This window comes from Dryobates pubescens, chromosome 2 (assembly GCF_014839835.1).
Source record: "Dryobates pubescens isolate bDryPub1 chromosome 2, bDryPub1.pri, whole genome shotgun sequence".
NCBI lineage: Eukaryota > Metazoa > Chordata > Aves > Piciformes > Picidae > Dryobates > Dryobates pubescens.
Window position 1 is genome coordinate 44,913,623 of NC_071613.1, and position 20,133 is coordinate 44,933,755.

The 20,133-nt window shown below is 40.6% G+C and overlaps 1 protein-coding gene across 11 annotated transcripts in view; it reads left to right on the forward strand.

Moving 5' to 3' along the window:
• Positions 1–20,133, forward strand: part of KALRN (kalirin RhoGEF kinase) — a 548,250-nt gene that overhangs the window by 209,829 nt on the left and 318,288 nt on the right. For all 11 annotated transcript variants that reach the window (XM_054176436.1, XM_054176489.1, XM_054176457.1 and 8 more), the window contains 2 exons: positions 7,076–7,268; positions 10,874–11,386. In XM_054176436.1, coding sequence (XP_054032411.1) covers positions 7,076–7,268; positions 10,874–11,386 — 706 coding nt within the window. The remainder of the gene's footprint in view (positions 1–7,075; positions 7,269–10,873; positions 11,387–20,133) is intronic.

The following is a 20,133-nucleotide window of genomic DNA, read 5'->3' on the forward strand; positions in this document are numbered from 1 at the left end:
TGAATACCTGGAGCTGTTCACCGTTCTCCATTCGCTCACTTGTGAAGCCATGCGGCAGTTCAGTCTTGGTGCCTCCTGTTACTTCCACATAAGCTACACCTCTGGTGTCCAGAGGGTCCAACTCAGTAGGCGGACACAGGAAACAGCATATTTCATACTCATAATATCCTGTGCCCTATAAATTCATTCAAGTCTTCCTCTTCCCTCTCTGCTCCCATGGGAGATGCTCCTATCAGGTAACGCTGGGCGAGCATCTCAAGGCCTCTTAGGCCTGATGACAGGAGGAGAAAGGGTGGGGGGAGGGCTAGTCTCAAACCTGGCCAGCCTGAGAGTAGCCTAGCAGTGGGGGAAGAAGAAAGAGCCTCAGGTGGGGAGAAGGGAAGTGTTGGGAGGCCTTTGGGTGTGCTACAGGGGACTCTGTATGCTTTGGGATTCTTTGTCACTATGCTTCGTAGCTCCTGTAGAACACTTACTGCTTTCCATTTAAACTTTCCATCACTTTTGCAATCCATTTGTGCGAGGGTCATTCTTTTGCCCCTTTCAGGGGCAAGAGAGGATCTGCCTGGCCTCAAACCAGGACAAGCCACTGATGCCTTGAACTGATAAATGAAAATCCCAGGTCTGAGAGCCCCAACCAGTCATTGCCCAGATGAAGTATCTGCTTCCTTGTGTGAAAGTCTGGCAGTGTTGGCTGTAGAATAAACTTTATAGCAACCTCTTGTGAGATGGACTTCCTGTTCTCCTGGCTTTAACTGCAAAAAGATGCATTTATTTTTTAAATCTTACTGGTTTGACTGTTCTAAGTGCAACCATACATATGTTTCTTTCTCACCTGGACTCTAATGGATTTGAATCTCCAGACATAGTCTCAATAGTCTGCTCATCCAGACCTTTTCAGGAACGGTTTGTTTATATTTCAGCACAACTTTAACATACTTTTTTTTTTTCCCCCCAGCAAATATCAATAACATGTAATTTTCATTTAGTAAAGGCTTTTTGTCTTCTTTCTGCTAAATCATCTCAAACACAAGACTTCAAATGCTCAAGAGATAGCTGAATGGTACTTACTGTTCAAATGGTGTTTTGTTGTAGTAACAAATCTTTAAATGTAGCTGAGCTTCAACAGAAACAAAGCCCTGATTAATTTTGTATTTGTCTCAGCAGCTGTTTCAAGGAAGACCTGCCAGATATTTATCCAAATACAGTAAATGTGCAACAACAAAAGGAGAAGAGGGTAAATGGGTTTATATGAAGCCATAATTTACCAGTAGAAACTTAATAGGAATGTGAAAAATTATAATATTCGTCCTCCAGATTTGGCTTTTACAGCTGCAATTATGCATGCTTGGACACAGCTGTGTTTTATATCTTTGCTATTTGAATGAAGACAGGAAGCTTCTCAAATGGTGTTTATTTACTTAATTAAATAGGATGAATGTCTGCAGAGCTCTGGTCTGAGGGGTACTGCTGTAGATCAGGATTTTTACCTGAGCAAAACGACAGCACGACACAATCCTGCTGGATTCCGACCAAGATACCATATGGGACCTGCACTTCTTGCTACAACTCTCAGGAGCTCGCAGGATCATGTTTACATATTTGGGAAAGGTTTTCTTACACCTAGCTGGTGTCTGAGTTCTTCCAAGGTTACAGCATTTTACAAAAGAATTGCTTTGATTTCAGATCTGATTTTTTTTTAGAAGTAAAAAATTGAATACCAAATTAAGTTACTTACTTGAGAATAGCAGGAGTGCCCATTCTGGCATCAGTTAGCTTCTGCCAAAATATTGGGGATTTTTTTTCTTCTGTCCTTCTGTTCCCTCCTGTTGGCGCAGGGCCAAATGCGGGGGTTGAATGTGGACATTGTGCAGCTCAGACATCTGCATTCTTGTGCCATTTGCAATCACACCTCATGTCCCCTAAGAGCAGTGCCTGGAAACCAGAGACAGGGAGGTTGTCTCTGACTGGACCTCACTGGCTCCAAACCCTTTTACAACATGTCACTGAAATGTCTCTAGGTTGCTGCTTTATATCCAGCTCCAGCCAGTGTGAAACTGGCCTCAGTTTCTTTCTCTTTTGGAGAAGTGTGAATGAGCAATTCCTTTTCAGTGCTGAAAGCGAAGAAACACATTTAGGTCACGGTAAGGAAGAAAGGATTTATTGGAAATAGAGGCTGGATGACTTTTTCTCCACTAAATGCAAAAAAAAAAGCATTGTGATACCAAGTTAGAAAATGTCAGAATGAAAATTTAGGACGAAGGTAGCTGAAGTTCTGTGATGGGAGCTTTCTGTGAGTTGTTACTCCAGAGTAATGTTCTTCATTTGTCACTAAATTCCTCCACCAGTCACTGGTGTACCAGCATGTAAGGGAGATATAAGGACTATCAGTCACAGGTGTCCTAGGATCTTTGAGAATAGAATAGAATAGAATAGAATAGAATAGAATAGAATAGAATAGAATAGAATAGAATAGAATAGAATAGAATAGAATAGAATAGAATAGAATAGAACTAAACCAGGTTGGAAGAGACCTTCAAGATCATCACATCCAACCCATCATCCAACACCATCTAATCAACTAAACTATGGCACCAAGCACCCCATCAAGTCTCCAAGCCAAACTACCTTCTCACATCAAACAGCTACAGTCACTAGGGAATACAGGTAACAATTCAAACAGTGTGAAAGCTTAGGGAGATAGCTGGTAAGTGTGCTAATGAGCAAGGTACACTTTGATGAGAAGAATTAAATGGAGTAATATATTTTAACAAATGGTACTGATTCAGGAGTGATTAACAAACAGGTCTGCTGGAAAGGATTTTTATCTAGTCCTCTACAGGTATTGGAAAGTATATTATGAATGTATATGACTGTTTCTATTGACAAGGTGGCCATCAGGCTCAACATGGAAACATGGAACACCAGTAAGCGTGTGACTTCTAGCTTCATTTTCAAGATGACTAAAAAAAAACACAGTCAAGCTGACTGAAAAAAATAAATCAATTAATTGGTAAAAGATATTAACACATAAATTGCTGAAATGATCCTTGGCACACTTTAATATGGAAGCTAGGCAGTGGAGTTAGTCTGTTCTCAGTATGAAATGAGGCTTTTGGGATAACCCTATGTGCTGGAAAGCTTTCACATACACGTTTTTGTCTTCCTCTTCTCCCTTTCCCACCCTCAGCTTGTGAATCAACTGGCAGACCACAGTCCCATTTGTCAAAGGAATGGTGATCTCAAAAATAATTAAGTTCCTGCAGATTTTGTACCTACAAATTGATGCTTGTAGACCTACTTGTTATGCTGAGGGTGTCTCCTGACAAGGTTATGCTGACCCTTCTTAAAGGAGATCTTGCTCTCACTGTTAACAAGTCATATTTTGAATGAGATGCTGTACATGTCAGATCTGTGCTTTTAGCAGTCCGACAGGCTTGCTAAATGTGCTTCTTTGTCATTAACTCAGGACTGCAAAATGAGAATGGAGATATTATGTTATTTCAGCTAATCAAGTGCTGAAGCTTCTAAATGCCAGAAGCTTTGGCCAAACCTTAAGGATGAAAAATAAGCATAATCAATGACAGGTATTTGAAAGATTAATCAGAAAGCATGAAGTCCTTAAACTAATTTTGTACCCTGCAAGCCAGCTCTTGCCAAAGAAAATATAATTTAGAATGTGCCTGAATTAAAGAGGAAATTTGAGAAAATAACCTTATGAAAGTATCCTAGGAACCAAAAGAGAGGCATTTATTTTGACAAAATTATCACATCTGCTCCTGAGTTTCAATTTTATGCTTAAAAAATAAGAAATAAAAAACAAATAAATCCAGATCATAAGTATTGCTTTCATAAATATTCTAGGCTATTTTTAATATACTTAGAATCTGGTCTTTGTCTTTGCTTGAAAGCAGTGTAGCAACTGAAGTGACATATCAGCTATCGAATATTTTGTGCTCACCCTTCCAAATCTAGTCCAGATGAGCACAGCCAAAAGGCTGATGGATTGTCCAAATACCTTGATCTGAGTGTTTTCTCTAGCTCCTGGTCAAAAGTCAATACCAGAAAAAAATTAAGCACCACAATCATCATTAATTGTTAGCCTAAAATGATTCCTTGTGTGTAAGACTCATGTGAGTGAGTTGGGGACAAGGCATGTCTTGCTCAGACAGCATGGAGGAAGCTTGATTGTTACTGATGCTTTTTGGGACTCATTGCTAAACTGGGAAGAGTTGGAGTTGTTGCTTTTAATCAAGAGATTTAATAAGCATGGCTAGACTATTCAAAAGGAACCTAGGGTCATTTCCTGAATGTACATTTGGGTAACTGAAGAAAAATGACTGTCAAAGATTGCAAGACTTCACAGATTGCTATGACTTACCAGAGTTTATGGGTGCTTCGTTATGCCTACCCAAGGTCAACTTGTTTTGGATCTCATCTATAGCTGTAACTGTTTGGATATTGCAACTTTAAATTTTGGGCTTTTTTTAGGGTTTTTAAACTAAGTTGCATATGAAGTATCCCCACATTTAGGTGAGCCTTTTGTACTTCCATGTGTGTGCTCTGGTTTTGCAGACTGTTATTACTCAGTACTTTTAATTCTTTGGAATTGCATTTATAGTTTCCTGAAGAGCAATTTAAAAAAATTCATTCTAGACAGCTTAAGATTGTGCTATGAGTCTAGGTACCTGGAGACCTCCAGCAGGGCAAGGCTCCCTAGAGGACACAGCATGGCAGATGACCCCTGCCCTGAAGAAGTTATCTCCCTCTTTTTTCTCTGAGCTATTAGTGCCTGATAAGTACCCAACTGCTTGCTTGTATAGTGTAAGTGCTCTTCCAGGCACCTCTCTCCACAGCCAAAACACAAAACTTCTATTCATCCCTTTCTGATGTGATTCTTTGTCTCAGCTCTTGTTGCAAAGGGCAGGAGGCAGTAGCACCACCAACAAAGCTTCTTTTACAGCCTTTTTGGCATTAATATGGAAGGATCAGATGTCTGACCTTTCAGCAGTAGGTAAAAGGAGAATAAAAAGATCTGTATTTCTGGCAGTGTTTGGGAGTGCCCAGTCTCCTTAGTTTTTCTTTGCACTGACTGTACTCTAGATGTGCCAATAATGTTAAGACAGAGGACCAAGCTTTCTGGCTTTCACTGCTCCTTCCTGGAACTAAGTTGAGACTGTTCAAACTCTCTTTCAACGTGGCAAAATCCACTTAGCCATGAGGTGGTCCATGGGTGCACAAATCATTCTAGGTACTAGTAAAATTACTAAGGACTTTTATTTTTGAGTTCCATAGATTAATCCAGTGTGCCTCCTATGAAGGATACACCTGTCTTTGTTCCAGCCCAGAAATCTAGTTGGAAGCTTTACAGGGTTGTTTTCAGTGAGATGTGTACGAGCTCCATCTTATTAGCAAAAAGAGTGCTTTAAGAATTTAGGGAGCTATAGTGAAAATTGTCCTGTGTGTTCGTGCACTGAATGTATCCATGTGGAGGCTGATCAGTCTCACAATTTCTTCACTATAACCATACTTAATAGTATCAGTCTTCAGCATAGTTCAGATTCATTCCAGTGGTATCAGCACTTGATATTTTAGGCTGTCTCACATATGCCTTTTTGTCTGCATTATTGATCCTATTTATGTTGATGGCCAGTTTGCAGAAAGGTCAGAGGTACTGTGTTACTGTAGCAAAGAGGATTTCTTGTTCTGTGCTTTACTGTTGCATGTACTATATAAAATATATTCATATTCTGCCATGTTTCCCTCCTTTCTCAACTGTTCTTTCTGTCTTCATCTTCTTTTTTCTTTTCACGCTTCTTTCCTGCAACAGCTTTTCCCCTGGTGGAAAAAGCTGTGACTTTCATTCCATATGAAAAAATAAAAGAAAAAATAAATCAGATCATTAGTAGACCATTCAGGATTTTTTAGTGCATCACCAATGACTTTTAATCATTTACCACAACAATAATATTACTGGGGATAGGTAGCTTCACATTCTGTGCAAGAGCTTGAGGCCTCAAGCAGACTGGTGTCTGCTCTGAAGACTTCGACACCATGCATGGCAGGTATATTGATCAGTCAGAGGAGTAGACCCTTCCTAAATGTCATCAAATGTTGGATGCTGCAGGCAGAGAATGATAATTTTGAGCCATACCTCTCTTTCTGAGGAACAACGTCCCTGGAAAAGCTATGCTGAAAGCTGTCCAGATTTGATTTGAATCAGCATGTCCTTTTATTATTTCTCCTCTCTTCTCCTAAGGATAAAGGAAAGATGTGTTTGCAGACTAATGATGTGGTGCTGTTGGGCCCCATGCATTGCCAATGACCAGGCCAGATAACTGTCTCGAAGTTTTTGGAAGGGAGGAACACAGGCTGGCAGAAAAGTGTAAATGCAGATTGAAAAAGGCCCTGCAACACTTGGAAGATCAAACAGGAGGGGAAAAGGCCTCGATTTAAACAGCGTAGATGCTGTGTCACAAGGACCTTCCTTTCAAGGGATAACTGCCAGCCACTTTTTTGGAAATTAACTTTTTTAAAAGCCCTTAAAGGGGCCTTTAAAAAATGGAGACTCTCAGTTTACAAGTGCCCATCAGTGTTAAGGCACAGGATTCACAAATTGCATTGGTTTGGAAGGGACCCTCAAAGGTCACCTTGTCCAACCCCCTTGCAGTGAGCAAGGGACACCTCCAACTGGATCATGCTGCCCAGGGCCACATTAAGGCTGAATACTGCTGTTTGGCTTTGGCTGTGGACTGAATTTAACATATTGAAAGCAGAATCTGTTGTGTGCACACAGAAATAATGTGATTCTATTTTCAACTGTGTGAAGGTATCTGTGTCTTCAGTGAAAATCTGAATGACATGTATTTGGGAAATCAGAGATTAAACTGTAACATATACTCGAATTTCACATAAATTAGATAGCCTTTCTTGCAGTCTTTGTGCTGTAATGTCTTTTGCCTTTTCTTTTGAAATATATCATCCCTTGCTTTGCTGTGGAGTGTTGAACACTAGCAACAAAAGTCTTGGTCTGACTATCTACATTATTAATTAACTTGATGTGCTTTTATCCCCACAGCGAAGATGTTTGTAAGCGAGGATTCACTGTTATTATCGATATGCGGGGATCCAAATGGGATTTGATCAAGCCTCTCCTGAAAACCCTTCAAGAAGCCTTTCCTGCTGAGATTCACGTTGCTCTGATTATAAAGCCTGATAATTTCTGGCAGAAGCAGAAAACGAACTTTGGCAGTTCCAAGTTCATCTTTGAGGTGAGAGCTACGTGGTAAAGCATTTTCTCTGATAAGTTTTCTTCCTGAAAAAAACCCAACATAAATCCCAAACCCTATGAAGGAGAGGGAAAAACAACCCACCTCTGAGAACTGCTTGCCAGAGTGGGCTAATGCCCTGGCAGCAGTTTGCTTTCTGAACACACTAGTGGAATGGGGTGCCTGCTTCATCTCAGAGGTTCATGTACTTAATTCACTTTGGTGAGGGTGGGGGTTTTTTTGCATTTATTTCTGGTGAGGTTACATTCACTCTTTGCTTTGTTTGTCTTAGAAACATATTATTTAAGATCTGTTAAATCAGTGTAATATTTTCAACCTCTTCTTAAAAGCACTTTTGAATTCAGTGGGCAACTAGTATGGAACAGTAATAAACTTGTACATGATTCTCACAATTTAAGCCTCACAAAAAGCAGTCCAGTCATAATTTTTGCTTTGTTTAAGTGCATCTTGGCTACCTACTATGAGTTAGCCATCAAAATAACTTGCTGTCCCCAATGCACCTTTGGAAGCACAGCTGCTTTCAGTATAGGTTTATGTCACCTCCAGAAGTTCCTCAGAGTTGGTGAAGTCACCAGTCCAGGCAGAAGCAGCCTCAGTTACAGGCCAATGCAGTTGGCAGTGCTGCCTGGTGGGAGTGAGAGGGATCAGTGCAGTGGGAAGGAGAAAGGAAATGCATGGGTACAGAGCAATACAGAGCAGGAGGGAGCCTGTGCAGAGAACAGTATTAGAATAACTTCAGGGGATGGGGAAGTCCTGTCTAAAATATGTATATGTACACTAAAGGGCAGTTCCATAGTAAACCAAGTAAATGCACTCTCTGCATGTATATCCAACACTGAATTTCAGTCCTCCATTGCTTTAGTAAATAAAAGCAATGTGTTCCTAAAACTTCAAAACATAGAAGTAACATAATAGAGTTTAAATGTATACATTTTTAGAACATTTATTTGTCTTAAAAGTTAATACTTAGTGGAAGCTTGACATATTTTTATTGTGTGGAGCTGGTGTTACGATATCAAAGAGTAAACTGTGGTTAAGAAGTTGTTCTTCATAGTTACAAATCTGAGTCTGTTATGTATAGGCTCCAGACTCGTTTGTTGTACATGGTGGCACACATTAAAGGTATTTTAATTTTGTGTGTGTACCTTTGAGTCTTAGTCTGTCTGCTGGGCTGTCCACATGGGTGTCTGTAATGGTTCACCATTTTTTGGATGAAAGGAAGAGAGTCAGTGCTTTCACTGTCTATTTGACCACCTGCAGACACTTGGAACGGATGAGTACTGCAATTCTGAATTCAATTTTGAAAAGATTTTTTAAGTTGTGGTCCACCATTCAGTAGAACCCTTGCAATATTGACACCAAGAATTTTTGTTTTAAAGGACTCTTATGGATGCTACTTGCTTATCAGTAGGCCTAGAGCCTGTAGAACCTCATGCTGTCTTTTATGAAGAATAGTGAACATCAACTAAGCAGCACAGGTCAATATGACTCATTTATTTGATTTATGTGGGGCAGCACACAGGTACCCTCTCTGCACTGAACCATCATGGTGATTTCCCACAGCTCTGATCAAACATGAGATTCTTGGCAGGAACAGATTGCCATGGAAAGCAAAGGAAATCTCTGTTGAATTGCTCTCATCTACAAACTCAGCAACGACCAGTGCAGTCTTAAGGCCAGATTCTGCTTTTGAGCCTAATGGAACCATTATACATATGCCAGGGCAGTGTTATGACCTTTAGTGGAGGCTAATGATCTAGATTTTGTGTTGTGAGACTGTGGCAGAATTATTCTGTACCACAGTCCAGAGAGTGAAGCATGCCCACAGATCATTACACAATGAAAACAGGAGGGGGGGGGGGAAAGAGACCAGTCAGTCTAGTTAGCATTAATTCAGAGATGCCTTCAACATTGTTTTCTTTGTCCTACCAAAAGGGTTTACATAGTGAGCAACACTTTAAAAAGTGATTTCTAAAGGAAAGATGGGTGATGCCTGAGAAACAGCTACTTTATTTAACCACCTACTTGTCTAACTAAGGCTGTTCTCATGAGAGTTCCAACAACTTCTTAAATAAAGAACTCTAAATAAAGAAATTCAATGCAGAATTCATGAAATGAAATCATGCTAAATTTTATTCATGATAAAGATCAATGCTTGCATTAGTTTGACACACTGCAGGGCAAACGCCCAGGTGTTACCCATGAAGGGAAGCCTTTCCCTGACATGCAATTAAAGTCTGAATTGAATTCTCTTCAAGAGGTTAGTGTCCAGGCCAAGAGGCTTAGAAATTGGAAATCCTTCTGAAGGTATATGCTTACCTTCCCATTGTTTTTTGGCTCTTCCTTCTGTCCTCCCCTTCCCCAAAGTAAGGATCATTGCAAGAGAGTTTAAAAAAAATCCTTCTGCTGAGCAACAGATCAATGCAATCCCAATTCAATTCACTGCAGAATGCCCAGTATTTTTAGATGGATACAAACTGGAAGAAAAACCTTATTATTAACTTTAGACCAGTGAGAAGCCTGCAGTTTTGGACAAGATTTAGGGTAATGGACAGGACTTGGAGTATTTTTCTTTATAGATGACTTTTACAAGCTTGCTGTGATTGTTGGGTGCCTCTTCTTCTGAAGAGCACAAACTCTGACATTCTTTAGAAGCTTGATCTTTAGGGCATAGATGTGCAGTCACTGATGAACATCACAAGCCTTTAAGGGCTGCCAACTTGGGTGTTAACATGACAGCACTAGAAATCTCTAGTAACATATGAAATGCTATGCTCATATTCAGGGGGAAAGCTAAAAAAAAGGTCTAAATTAATGGGAACAGACACCAGCTTTTGTGTCCTTAAACTGTAATCTGCTTTCTAGGTACCCTGTGCATTTCTCTGTCATTGATTACCGAGTCTGAACGAATTAAAACCATCTCTTTGATTGTGTATGATTCATGAGCAATTTCTATTAGCAATAAATTCTAATTGTTAATACTCCAATGGCTTTTCACTTTTGCATTGATTTTGGCTTACTTACATTAGAAATTACTAATATGAAAGAGATCTGCTGGGGGCAAAAGTCAACTGGAATAATCTGGAAGAAAAACCCAGCCTATTCTGTGTTTTGGCAGATCACAATACCTGCTTCAGTTCGTGTGCCTAAAACTTTTGCTGCTGTATAGCCACTAGCCTGAGTGCAACACAAGGAGAGGAATCCCTGCTCTACAGTGTACCTGTTCAGTGAACATTCATATCCAGATATCCAACTGCTGCAGTAAGAAGTCTTCAGTGTCCCACAGAGTTAATCCATGACAGAAGCATTCTCACTATATGTTCTTGATAGCCAGGCCAGCTGTAAAGGATAGACATTATTTCAGCAAATACTGTGTCTTGGAATAAATAAATCATTGCCATTAATAGAAAAGGTTTCAATCCAATTGATTTGTCAAGATTAAACATAGTCCTCAGCATCTTTTACAGTGTTTTTTCAGTTATGGGTTGATAAGGAAAATAATCCCTTCATGCTATCTATGGAGGACTGAGCTGTTATTTCTGATTAGACAGTCACTGATTCAGATGCTGTTGTTCTCCCTTCTTTAGACAAGCATGGTATCTGTTGAAGGCCTGGCAAAGCTGGTAGACCCTTCTCAACTGACAGATGAGTTTGAAGGATCATTGGATTACAACCACGATGAATGGATAGAGCTGCGTGTCTCCTTGGAAGAGTTTTTCAACAGTGCAATCCATTTATTATCAAGGCTGGAGGATCTCCAGGAAATGTTGGCCAGGAAGGAGTTTCCAGTTGACGTTGAGGGCTCAAGAAGGCTGATTGACGAGCACACGCAGCTGAAGAAAAAAGTGATTAAAGCTCCCGTGGAAGAGCTGGATCGTGAGGGTCAGAGGTTATTACAGTGCATAAGATGCAGTGATGGTTTTTCTGGTAGGAACTGCATTCCTGGAAGTGCAGATTTTCAAAGTCTTGTGCCAAAGATCACCAGCCTTTTAGACAAGCTGCATTCTACTCGCCAACACTTGCACCAGATGTGGCATGTCCGCAAGCTGAAACTGGACCAGTGCTTTCAACTCCGCCTTTTTGAGCAAGACGCTGAGAAGGTAGGGAATAATCTTTTCCATTCACACTTTAACCAGGACGTTATCACAAGGACACTGTGACCATTTTTGCTGTAATTAGCAACATGAGATATTCATCACAGGTGTAGATTTTAGGCTCGAGGTGAGGAGAAAGTTCTTCCCAGAGAGAGCTGTTAGCCGTTGGAATGGGCTGCCCGGGGAGTTGGTGGAGTCACTGTCCCTGGAGGTGTTCAAGAGGGGATTGGACGTGGCACTTGGTGCCATGGTTTAGTAGTCATGAGGTCTTGGGTGACAGGTTGGACTTGATCTTTGAGGTCTTTTCCAACCTTATTGATTCTATGAGTCTATGATCTCACGTTGCCAGGAGATGTAATTTGTGTGACTCTTAAACTAAATTCACTGAACTAGTTGTTGGATATAGCAGACATAATAATCCCTAAGTATAACTCATCTGTGTCACTTTTGATGAAAGTTAATATGCTTTTTTGTTTTTGTGTCACAATGGGTACATTTGGTAGACATTAGCACAAGAATCCAGCTTTCTTTTCCAAGTTTCTTATACTAAGCTTATGAATATATTTGTCTGCATGTCACACCACCTAAAGAAGACTGATTTCAGGGTTTGATTCTCTATGATTATTGTTTGCATTTCTTGTGAGTCTTTGGGAAATTTGCAGTTTAAATCCTCCTAATTGTTATCTCAAATGACATGTTTGGTTTCCTTCTCCTCAAAATCACAACAGGATTTCCAACTGGTAAAATCTTTAGTAATGGCTTTATACCAAGGACGTAGCCACTTAGTTCCCACAGCACGAGATCTGAGACTGTGTTTAGGTTAAACATATAAACAGATCAAGAAAAAGTATTCTGAAATGACAGCAGCATGCAAAAAGTCAGTGTGGCTGGTTTGCATTAAAAAACACATAAGGACAGCATTTGAATTCATACTTGAGACTGAGTCAGTGGCTAACATTCATGTTCACCAGCCCAAGACCTTATATGAGAAATACTTTAAATTAAATTATTCCACAGAGATTGCATTGCAAATTCATATTTCTTAGCCTCTCATGATACATAGAATACATAGAATAAACCAGGTTGGAAGATGATGTATCATTTCAGTCTGAAAAGCACATAGGATGCCTCAAAATGAAACAGTGTATGAAAGCAGAAGCACAGGTAAGTAACATGGCTTTCGGAAACTGTAGTTTCACAGGCATGCAGTACTACTGCTGGGTTAAATCCTTATTCCCTGCCTCTTCTGAAGATACTCAGTGACCTGTAGTAAATACTAGGCACCCTCCTTGCAATCCACCTACAGCAGCTGGTCAGGTTTGTTGAAGAGTGGCTAAAACCCAACTGGAGTTCCCTAACCAGGTCTCAAACACACCACCACCTACAAGTTTCAGTAACGCACAGTAAAGAAGGCTTCTTCCTACTTCTAGTGTTTGTCTGCTCTTTGCCTCTCGAAGCGTATGAAGGGACCAATTTTGGTGAATTTGTTTCAGACAACTGTGTTGTGCTTGGCAGTCTCTTGGCAGTCTCACTTTCTTAAGCCAGAAGTGCTTGGCATCTTGTTGGGGGATTTTCTGAGAAGCCTTTGCTGCGCATTTGAAATTCTAGGCCCCAGAAGTGGGGTATTCTCAGCGGAAGGCACTGAGCTCTTGGACTCATGTTTATCTAGCGTACAGAGCCACCAAAGGCACGAGTCTCTGAATCTTCTCCACTTAATGTATGATCCAGTTGTTTCACTAATGTGTCTGCCTGGACCCTGGAGGAGCAGGAAAAGAAACACAGAGCTGATCTGCAGGGGGATCTCACTGAAGATATTTTTTTTTAATTAGCAGCAAATTGATATTATTTTTAAAACTTTAGGGAGAAGTACACTGCTGTGAAACAAATGCAGTCTTCTGTGGTGCAGGGCAAGACAGATGTTGGTTTTCAATGCATACTCTAAATATCTCTAAGGGTTGCTAGGACCGTATAATCAGTCCTGCCATTGAGAAAACCCAGCATTCAGAAGAGTCCCTCTAAGATGAGAGTTACTGCAGCACCACTTAAAGATGGGAAGAGAATTTTTCTTCCAAATGCTGCAGTTTCCTCCTCTCTCTTCTCCTTGTGTGCCACATGCTATCAGGAGTTCAATCACTGCTCTCCTTCCCAGCAGTGGCTGTATTTTAGTCAGTGCTCCAGTTTGGGTTTCCAGTTCCTTTGGAATTACTCAGATGGCCAGTGCTTATTAGGATATTGTAATTTTTTGGGTTTTGAATATGTTTTGCTAATATTATTAGAAAATTATTATTATTAGGCTCTCAAATGGAATTGGTGTCTTAGAAGTTAGCATTGTTCTGCAGTGTTGAAGGAAGTCTCTGGTATATTTTTCTTTTCTACCTCCTGAACAGGCATAAAAGAATGGTGTGATACAATTCTGAGCATTGTGACAGCTAGGTTCTTTGCATGTGTTATTCTGAGGTTATTAAGTACAAGGTTTAGGGAAATCAGCAGATAAATGAAACTTTTGAAGTGAAGACAGAAGCAGGGAGAATGTGATTCCTGCCTTTTCCACTCTGGTTGTCTCAAGCAATTCCTGATTGACAAAACTGGTGTTTTGATCTTCTTGCTGTCTCTTATTCACCTACCTCACATTAACTAAACACAAAGTCTTGCTTTGGCTCCCCTGAGTATCTCTACTTGCCTTTCCTTGACTACTACATTTTTCCCAAAGAATAGAAAATATCTGGTTGTTTTATACTCTCAAGTGTGTGGGTGAATCCCTACAGTTCTCCCAGGGAAGGCTGCAGACCCTTTTACTTCACATTTCATACATACAGACTGGTGTAAAACATCGACGTGCTTATTCTCCTTAGCTGCCTTTCGCAAATCTCTTTGAAGCAGTCTGACCATCTCAGACTGGAAAGTACTTGTCTCATAAAATGTTCAGAGCTAAATCCAGTCTGAGTGCTGTCTCCACTGTATAAATAGCCACCACAGTCTGCCTGTGTATTGAATTTTAAAGTTTCCTGGTACCTCCATTTGCTCAGTTGCACTCTACCCTCTACAATTAGGTATGCTAGCGGAGCCAGGACACTCTTCATCTCCTGGGGAGAGGAACAGCTCTTTCCATATAACCTGGATATGTCATTTAGTGCTAATCAAATGACAAATCTACTACCCTGTGAAAGCTAAAACTTCAACATAAAATTCTGAATATAAATAAGGTTTTGGGGGTCTTTTAAAATATGTCTGTGTACTCACTGGGTGATATTTTAGGAAACCTGTTCTAATAAGGAGAAAATGGACATGGTCTTTCAATTTTTTGGACAGCTCAGTCTGATTTTAACAGTTTCAGATGTTCTCATTGCCTGAAAATTTCTTAAAGATGAGAGAAAAAGAAAAAAGGGGGGGGGGGGGGGAGGAGGGAAGGGGAGACAGAAGAAGAAAAAACATACAGTGTTTTAAGGTAGATTAATTTTTGAACCCCTTGGTATTATTGTACCTCAGATGTTCAAAGCAGGTAAATTCTCTCCCCTCCCCCCACTATAGAGCTCCTTTGTTGGAACATTTATAAATGGTAGTCACTGCCTGGACACACAAATTATTCAAATTACAGGTATTACAACTTACAGAAGGTCTGTGCAGTTGTGTGCTGAGCACTTCATACTAATGGCAAAATAAAAGGAGGAGGAGGTGGTCACACCCTTGGCTTGTCTCAAATCAGTGGCAGACAGAGCTCTGTGAAGAAAAACGTTGTCTCCAAGTCAAGCCTTTTGGGGTTTTATTTTCCTCTGCTGAGGATGAGTGAGAGGAAAAGTTGTTCTATCCCATAGGCACAAGAAATGCAGTGAGATTGAATCCCCAGATGGAGACTGGAAGAGCCTTGGAGCTCAAGTCAGCAGGCGGGTCAGGCATGTGGGGAGTTTTGGCAGAGTGATGTGAGGAAGTTGACATGCTGTGCAGTGCTGACTGTAATGATCTGCTGATAAATAACACATTTCAGCCACTGGTGTAGCCCTGACCCTCACTGTTCAACAAATTCAGTCCTCACCAACTAATATATACATATGTATGTACATATATATATATAATTTTGAAACTAGAACTGAGGCTTAATTGTGTTTTTGCTGGGTAACAGGGACAATATTCTTAGCCATAAGTAGCATGCAAGCATGTAGTCTAGTCTAAATCAAATATTGTTTAAAACAACCCCCCCCAATCAACATAGATCCAGATAGCAGAACTATCTGAGAAGTGTTGATCAGTTGCAAACTGGACAGGAAGAATTGAGGCAAGAATCCACAGGGTTTGCACTTGAATAAATAATTTTTAATAATAGATAAAAAATAAAAAAAATCCTTACACTCTGCACTTTCCAGCTCTTCTGGAAATCATTTATAGCTGGCACCCAACTTGACTTTTATAGGAATTTCCCCATCATTCTGGGTTGGTTCCATATCAATTGTACTATCTGAGCATGTATGTGAATCAAAACCCACTGTCGCAATGCAATCACCGTTGTCCACATTGATTGTAAATAATACAGTCATCAGCTGGGCTGAACCAAGGTTCTCTACTGTAACACCAGAGCAAGAAAACATCAACTGTAGCATCATTATGCTCAGCCTCTAACAGAAAGCAGAGGACACTTTTGCATGTTGTCTCTGTCCTCACCTCCCCTTCTTCCTGACTTTGTACGGTCTCCACTACACAAACTCCCAAAGATGGCAGTGGGAGTAGTAAAGTGGCATGAGTGAATTTCACTGCAATTTTGCAGTCTGATAAACATTCTATTTGGATAGTCTAGTGACTAGAAGGTCTAGTGGCAAACCACAGGCCACATTTATTCTTCAAGGAGCAGCGAAGTAGTGGGCTTGCAGTTAAAACCATCTGCCTCATCCATAATACAGCTTCCCTTTGAAAAACACAGGCCTGCCTATGACTCTTCTTGCGGAGCGGGCTATGGGAAGATGTGCTGGCTGCTGGGGGCTGCTGCAGTACTGCTGCTCTGTGGGTGGCTGCAGTAAGAGTGAGCAGAGGGCATGGCCTGCAGCTCCTACCCCAGAGCAGCTGTTGCTCGCATTTCCCAGGCGACGTGACTTGCCTGGAATGACAGAAAGCTTTCAGTGAGTGCATGAGTGATTGGAATGTGACAACCGTGCTAAGTTCATGTGATGGAAGACAAATTTGGAGGGCAAGAAAGTAATCAAGATGCTTAAAGTGTGATAGGGTGGAGTCACAGTTGCAGCAATTCTGAATCCCACTCCCTGTGCAGGTGTGGGCAGTGGCATCAAGGAGCACAAACTGCATCCCTCCCTTCTGACATACAGCACTGCTACACACCTCTTTCTGAGTCTGGTCTTCTTAGTGAATTGATGTGTTATTCTACTGGATAGGTGCTATTTAACTCAACTCCCATTTAGTGAAATAAATAATGGAGCATTTGGTTTCTGAAGGAGGAAAACACAGGTAACACCAGCAGTACTAGACTCCAGTCCCATTCCTAATGAAAATATTGGGAAGACTCCTATTGATTTTCAGCAGAAGCACAATATACCCATTAACATTTACCCTGAAGTGCTAGATGAAATTTAGGAATTCCTGGTTTAGAATCTAACTTAATACCATAGAGAGTTAGTCTAGGAAAATACAGAGAAGCTCTAGCACCACAGCAAAGTCAGTGGAAGGTAAGATTTCCTGAGACGTATATAACCTGAGTATTTGAACCATACACTGTTACTGGAGCACTATACCTGTCAAAGGTTCATGTTCCTCAGAAAAAAAGGCATGCTCTGCAAGCTACTCTGTCTCAAAAGATGCAGGATAACTTTGATGGAATAATACAGAATTTTACACTGTGAATTAGGAGAGAGGATGACTTTAAGAAGGAAACATTGATACTGCAAGGAAACATTCTGTCAACTTAGAAGCTCCTGTTCACAACAGAGACAGAGTAGTTTAGTAAAACTTCATTGAAATAAAGGGAGAGTCCACAGTACAGTTCCTGGTGGGGTCTCTCAAATTGCTGGGAGATGTAGCTCCCCTTTTATCCTAAATTCCTGGCCATAACTTTCCCTCTCCCTTTCCCCATTGGCTGGGATACTCAGGATTTACAGTCTTTCCCAAAATGCCTACTACATGTCCTCCTTCACATGCAACCTCCCTACTACATACATTTTATATTCATTTAAATTAGGATCTTCATGACTCTGGGTAGAGAAGTTAATATTTAGTAGTCGATTAAGCCTGCACTCTGGTCTGAAAGTTTAAGAGTTTATGTTGTGTTCAGTGTCATGTCATCCTCTGACAGACTCCTGCTGATTTACCGTGATTTGTAAAACAAGGGTATTTTGCACATGCCCCTTTGTTGTCTGTGCACATAGATGAGAACTGTCTGGCTCCTCCCTTCCTCTTTCTACCTCCTTCAAACAACTACTCCTTTGTAAAGACACTGATTGCTTTTAATCCCATCAATATCTTGATGTTTGTGAGAAGGGAAACTGTCAATACGTTTGTGACTGTATGAAGCATGTCCACTTTAACCATTCCATGCAATACTTCCTTTATAACGCACTGAATTCTGATATTCTATGTTCTGTAATAAAATGCATTGCAAATCTGATGATATGATACCTCTTGCTAATAGGAGGCAGTTTATTTTATTACAATCCATTAAACAGAGCAGTTGTAGCTGCTCCTTTAGTCAAGGGATGCTGTGTGGGGAAGCACTTCCTAGAAATGGGCCTCAGCTGACTTTCTGGAAAAGCAGAAAGATTAAAAATGTCAGTAACATCTTCACTTTCTTCTTCCTTTCTTTCTTCATTTCCCACCATCTCTAAATTTTCTTCTTCTGGTGGTGCCAAAAGACCTCAGTTGACAATAGAGATTTCCTTTTTACAGCATGTCATTTCCTTAAGGATTTGTGTAATACTAAGAGGCATAACACCTGGGACAGACTCCTCTGACTGATATAAAGCCCAGGACCATTTCTCCTCTCTTGTTTCATTTCTGGAAGCACTGAATTTCTTTGATCTGTTCTATATACAATAGATCTGTATACAATTGATCTGTGCCATATATACAATTGCCTCCAAAATTTTCTTGTGAAGTGGTGGCTTAGATATTACTGTGAGGGGAATGTGTCCCCATGAAGGAGACTGGGAAGCCAATGAGGAAAGTACTGAGAAGCTGACAGAGGGGGCTTTAGTATGTGAAGTGAAAATAAAGCAAATGAGTTCTGGGGAAATGGTTAATTAGGGCTGAGGAGGAGACAGGAAACATATTAAGAGGGTAAAGAACTAGAATCAGGATTAATAATGAGAGCACATTCTTAATGTCTTGCTCAAGAAGTATATATGCCCCTTGTGCTGGTTCAGTGTTAAAGGATTTGTAACTGAATGAATGGTGTTTAACAGTAATAATCAAACAGGCATAATAAGCAGGGATTAGACATGGATTTTTGCATATGATTTAGATTTTCTTTAAGTTACATGAACACTGACTTGGTGTACAGAACTCTGCATGCCCTGGATTTTCCATCTAAGTACTCACATCATGGATATCACAACAGCGCAGTAAGAGAGCATCGCGGTAAGGAGCTTTCCTGGAGATTTTGAACACCGGGGGTGTTGTTAGACCTGAGGTAAGCTCCATAAGACTTCTGCAATAAAAAGAGTCAATAAGCTTAGTGTCTTCTGCAGAGACATTTGACTGAGGGTCTAGGTAAGCTTCATTTAAGCATGTTACTTTCATCCTTAGCCCATTCCAAATGTCTGTGCAGACAAATGGCAGGAGCCTTGAAGTGCAGGTACTGACTGGGAAAGATGGTGAACTGGAGTCTGTGTTTGTGAACATGAATGTTCTTGCAGAGAACTCTGTGTAAGAAGAGTGTCAAAGAATTTTTCTGCTAAGCATAAACTAAATACCTTACCCATAGTCCCAGAAAGTGTTCTCAGAGAAGGGCATAATTTGTTGTTGGTACCTAACCCTCTTGGTCCAAAGCAGCTGCTTCTGCCTTCATCAGGTCAAACAACTCAGTTTCAGGATAGTTTTAGCTGCATCCCCTGACCTGCCTGCATTTTGGTGCACAAGGTTTCACTGAGTTGTCTGCTAAAAACATAGAAGCCAGCTCCTGTAGAGTAGAATGTCTCATCTGCTGTTGAAATGAGGCATGCTACTTTCACGTAGGAGTTCCCACTGACAGGTTTTCAGTGTGCCAGTGCAGTTAGAGCCTTACATCCTGGAGCTGTGTGGCATCTCTAGCTACTGTCTCTACCTTACTGATGAAAGGGTTAGCAACTTGGCTACCCACTTAGAGAAATGGGACCTTATGAGCAGTCTGATTCACCAGGGCTTGCAACAGTCCTAATACAAGGAAAATAAGCTTTGAAAAATGTTCCTAACACAATTGGTTCTTATTTGTAAGCTATAGAAGAAATACACAGACTTCTACATTTATGGATCTGGAATACAAGTTGCTCAAGAGCAACTTTTAGTCACAGTATTTCAAGTTGCTATATGTCTTTGTCTTTTCTCATGCCTGTGGACTCCTGCACAGAGCACACATTGTTCTCTCCTGAGACATTGTTTCCGTATCTAGCATCTACTCTCACAAACTGCCAGTGAAAAATGCTTTCTTTTATAATCAGAAGCTATCCATAGCATATGGTGCTTTTTTTGGTGTAGAGATTCTCGTTAGATGACTGTTCTTCCCAGTTAATAAAATCAGCCTTGGGATGTCACTGCTAGAAAGGAAAGTCAGCTACCAGTCTAAA